The 5,000-nt window shown below is 35.5% G+C and overlaps 1 protein-coding gene across 3 annotated transcripts in view; it reads right to left on the bottom strand.

Annotated features, from left to right (window-relative positions):
* LOC133633501 (zinc finger protein GLIS2-like) overlaps window positions 1–5,000 on the bottom strand; it is a 78,746-nt gene that overhangs the window by 11,674 nt on the left and 62,072 nt on the right. For all 3 annotated transcript variants that reach the window (XM_062026039.1, XM_062026037.1, XM_062026038.1), the window contains exons 5-6: window positions 4,879–5,000; window positions 3,766–3,884 (exon numbers count right to left, since the gene is read on the bottom strand). The exon at window positions 4,879–5,000 is cut by the window's right edge and continues 12 nt beyond it. In XM_062026039.1, coding sequence (XP_061882023.1) covers window positions 3,766–3,884; window positions 4,879–5,000 — 241 coding nt within the window. The remainder of the gene's footprint in view (window positions 1–3,765; window positions 3,885–4,878) is intronic.

Raw genomic sequence — 5,000 nt, forward strand, 5'->3', positions numbered from 1 at the left:
AGCCCTGACACTGATCGTACAGGGAGCGGACCGCCACAATCAGACAGTCCAATACCCCATACCAGGGGCGCCGCTAGGGGTTTTGGGCCCCATGAAAAGAATCTTTACAGGGCCCCCTGTATTATAATTTCATCATCATTAGGGGCCTCTCTGGGCCCCCCTCCATCATGGGCCCCTAGAATCCGTCTCCTTTACCCCCCCCTTTTCGGCGCCTCTGCCCCATACACTCTGAGCACTCCCCACAGGACTTCCCGAGAGACACGGTCAAATGTCTTTTACAAGTCCACAAAGCACATGTAGACCGGTTGGGCAAACTCCCATGCACCCTCGAGGACCCTGCCGAGAGTATAGACCTGGTCCACAGTTCTACGACCAGGACGAAAACCACACTGCTCCTTCTGAATCCGAGGTTTGACTATCCAGAGTAGCTTCCTCTCCAGTACACCTGAATAGACCTTACCAGGGAGGAAATAGGCTTTATTTTATGATGTGTAGCAAAGCCAGCTTGTATTCATGTTAAACTAAAGACACTCATAAGATCACCACAAGGTACATTTGGCATTAAAGAGAACCTTTTAGCGGAGCAATATTTTGACTATAGAACAGTTTGGATAGAGTGTGTTGGCGCTAACTGCGCCTGCTATGTAAATATTAGTAAAAGATCAAGATCAATACACTCCCTGTTGAAAGCACAGTCAACACATTTGTCTTCTCGATTTTTCATTGACCTGCTTTATGTCGCACTTTGCCATATAGCAATTAAAGGATGACAAAAAGTAGGGCACGGTAGATTAATATTTGTCCAATGTTATCATATTTATGTGTTTCATTCTCCATATTAAAGATTGACTGGAGCTGGATCACTTCAATTAACTGATGCCCGTAAGAGGGTTACCACGGCAATACAATGGCCCCGTGAAAGGTTTGTTGTTTGCAGTGATGTAAATGATTACCTGGGGCAACAGAAACACCTGCTGTTCCTCCCGCACCTTTTCTTCAGGGCAAACGCCAAGGTGTAATCTCCCTCGCTATCACATGTGCAAGATTAGCAATGGTTGTACCCGCGGAGGAAGTCGTACAGCAGCTTATTGGGGGGGGTGTATTGACAGGAAACAAACATCAAAGCGAAATATGACATACACGCCGACGCGGTTAAAGTAGAGAAGCAGAGAGAGGCAGTATCGGAAAATAATGCGGACATATTCCTTTGAGCAGAAGGAACAAACCAGACAAAATGTTCATTTTGTGGTTAATTGTACTGTACAAGCAAACAATTAAGTGTCAAAGCTTCGTTAAGAGTTAAATTGCAGAAAAAAGAAAAAAAAAGGTTAACAATGATTTAAATGTGTCATTAATTAATTATAATTGGAATTGAATACACAAATGTGCCTACGGGCCTGCCGTGGAATGGGGTGTGCAAGGACCGGCCTCGAGGAACCCACTAGAGGGCAACCTCTACAATGCTATACAATTAAATTGATTTATTCAAGGAAAAAGTGCATTTAAATATTAAATAATGTCATTAGTTATTTCAGTAATCATTTAATTGAGTATTGATTTCATAATTATTTTACGTTTTTATCAATTATTTCGTGATTTATTTGATTATTTAATGAATTTGTGTGGCACAATTCACAAATGTATCTTAGCTGTCAAACTCACACACAAAGTGTGACTACATCGAGACTAGATCAGATTTGGAACATTGCATACTGTATGTAAGGACATTTAGCTGCACCAGACAACGCACACTATATGAATATAATTATCTGATGGTGCACAGGCCGGGAATATCTAGTTATTTTTGTGGACTCCAAATTCAGACTATGGTATTTTTTTAAATGCTGGCCCATAGTGCACTTTTAGTTATTCTTTATATCTTTTAAACCTCCTGCCTTCTCCAGCTTTCATTCATTCATTCATTATCCTTTTCCTTAACCAGCAAAAATTCCATTAAGATTTGAATTAGCTACTATTCAAGGAATTGCTGGCCAAGAAGCAGCAGCAAGTAGAACACAAATGTACACCATACAAAGTACCGTCAAAGACAGATCATTTGCATTAACCTTTAAAAACCATTACAAACAATGCCAGTCAATGAAGTCACTTCTCGTGCTTTCTGATTGGTTTTAACTCAGCCATTTTCCAGTCATTTAGCAACATATTCCAAGCATGTCATGAACCACTTCTATAATGTGTCCATTAGGAGTAAACACCGGAAACTACCATCAGTTTGGATTTATCAGCATTGAGGACTAGTTTGAGCTGAACACGTCAATGTTGGACAGCAACAAAAACATTTTTTTAGAAAAAATTCAGTGGCTTGGACAAGAGTGGATCCAAATCAATGAATAACTAATACAAAAAAAATAAAAAATGCATGCATACTAGCCTTAAGCACATTAAGCCACGGGTCATTGATTTAAATAATAAACAAAAGGGGTCCCAACACAGAGCCCTGTGGCACCCCCTTGTGGACAGTCACACATCTGAAGCATTTCCATCGCATGTATTGCTCAAACTTTTTCTACCAAGTACCACCTCAAAAAACACTTGGCTCTCCAAGTACTGCCAGAATGACCAACATGAAAATACAGTAGTGTAGTAGGCCTAAATATTCAACTAGGCAGAGGTTTTATTTACCAAGTGTATTTCATATGTTTGGTCACTGCAACCGTACATACAGTTTGAACAATAACACTGTGTTTGAATATGTAATTAAGTGGTTATTTGGCGTACCACTAGATGGAGTATGCATACATACCACAGTTTGAGAATCACTGGCTAATTGCATTTGGTCCTATTACGTTAAAAATTATAATATATTATAACAATTACAAACATAAGTCTTATTTAATATCATTGATATAAAACATCATATATAAAATGGTCATTTAAACAATCTAAGACTTTAACTTTGTCATATATCGAGAGTACTTGAGTGTTCTTTAGTACTGTTTTTCTTAACCATAGGAGCCGTGAGCGCCCCCTAGAGGGCAGCCAAAACATATCTGTTTCTCAGTTGTTGTCCATAGCGGTACTCAGTTGTAATACACTTTTCAACCACTTGTGGCGGTAATTACAATTTCAAACAAACAGATGAAGTTAGAGAAGTTTCTTAAGCGCAAAAATTATGACTAAAGTGAACTAAGCTGTATTTTCATTTTCACTTAAAAATGTTTTGACAGTTTAGTAAAAAAAACACTATTATTACATGTATTCATTTTAGCACATTATCATTATATATAAATGTATTTTTTATCCCTTTTATGCAGTATATTTGATGAGTATTTATTTTCCAATCAGCCTGACTGAAGCCTAAAGTATATGTATTGAATAACATTCTTTATGATTAACGCATTGTTTCATATCATTTGACAATATTTTAAACTGTAAGTAGGTTATATATGTTAATTCAATATGTTTAAAACCAAGAGTAAGATTACTAATACAGTGTTAATATATGAGTGGGCCTTGCGCCCCTCTGTAGTGGAAAAATTGGGCCCCGAGGTCAAAAAGGTTAAGAAACCCAGTTTTAGAACAAATGTAGGCAGAGTCCTGAAACTTCTTTTACCCGTAAGAGATTGGACTGTTTAGAACTTCTGAGGTTTATTTAGGTTTGCAGTAGTGAAGTATGAGTAATATTCAGATTTAGCATTTTTAATATACAGTTTGTACAAGTGCATTTATTTCTAAGATAGTGAAAAAGTCTTTGCTTCGGGGTCCAACATACAGCATAACAAATAATAGCACTTCAGTCCTCACCTGTGTGCGAGCGGGTGTGGATCTTCAGGTTCTCTAGGCGGGAGAAACTCTTGTTACAGGTGGGACAATGATGGGGTTTCTCGTTGGTGTGTGTGCGGATGTGAATCAGCATTTTATACCTGGGGGGACATAACAAATATTATTGACTAAACACACTTTAGTAGTTTAAGTGTAATTATACATGACATTTGCTCAAATAATTGAAAATAAATACAGTAAATCAATATAGTGTTTGTTTTATCTAACATTGACCCAAATATAATGAATCTAATAAAACACAATATAATATTAACATGTCAATTACACTGATGTGTATTAAAAGCATGCAAAGTTTTACATTCTTTGGATTTATTGAATAATATTTGTCTGAAATTGTTTTTAAACAAGTCATTAAAAATATTAAAACAATTATGATTAGATAACTTGAGATATAATAATGATAATAATAATGATACATTAATGAATAACTGATTATAATTAATGTAATTACAAATGAGGTGATTGGAGGCAGCTCTGCTGCTTACTTAATTATTGTTTTAATTTGTTGATTTAGTTTTTGCAGTTAGGTTTTTTTCTACAGGAAAAACTATTTTTACTAATAAAATATTCATGTTTTGCATTTTGGTAGTATTTTTTTCATCACTTTGTAGTTTTATTAAACACATTTTTTTTTGTATTTCCGAAATTAAATGCCAAGTCAAAATACACAAAAAAATAAAGAAATAAAAGAAAATATATAAAAAAAGTAAATAAAATGAATAAATAAAATGCCAAAAGTACAAACTTTATAAAAAATAATATAAAACATGTATTTTTATATATTGTGTATATACAATATATAAAAAATATACATGTTATAAAATAAATTGTAATAATAATACAATGTATAATATGATATATATAATAATAGAATATACTGTACAAGCGTGCAATTTTTTTTTTAAATTAAATAACTTAAGTAATAATTATGACAATAAAAAAAAAACACTAAATCTTTTGTGACCTACTATGACTCATCCTAAGATCAATATATTTTTCTGCAGGGTTACAGAGGTCAAACAAATTGAGTTAATATTTGACTTCATTAACATAACAGGAGTTAGATATGCTGACCTGGCGTTGAAGCCCCGCCCATTGCGAGCGCAGCCCTCCCACTTGCAACAATAACCGGAATCCTTTTCGGGCTTGACGTGGGAGTCGTTGATGTGGTCCACCAGGTCCTGCAGCGACTCAAA

This window comes from Entelurus aequoreus, linkage group LG18, assembly GCF_033978785.1.
Source record: "Entelurus aequoreus isolate RoL-2023_Sb linkage group LG18, RoL_Eaeq_v1.1, whole genome shotgun sequence".
Classification (NCBI taxonomy): domain Eukaryota; kingdom Metazoa; phylum Chordata; class Actinopteri; order Syngnathiformes; family Syngnathidae; genus Entelurus; species Entelurus aequoreus.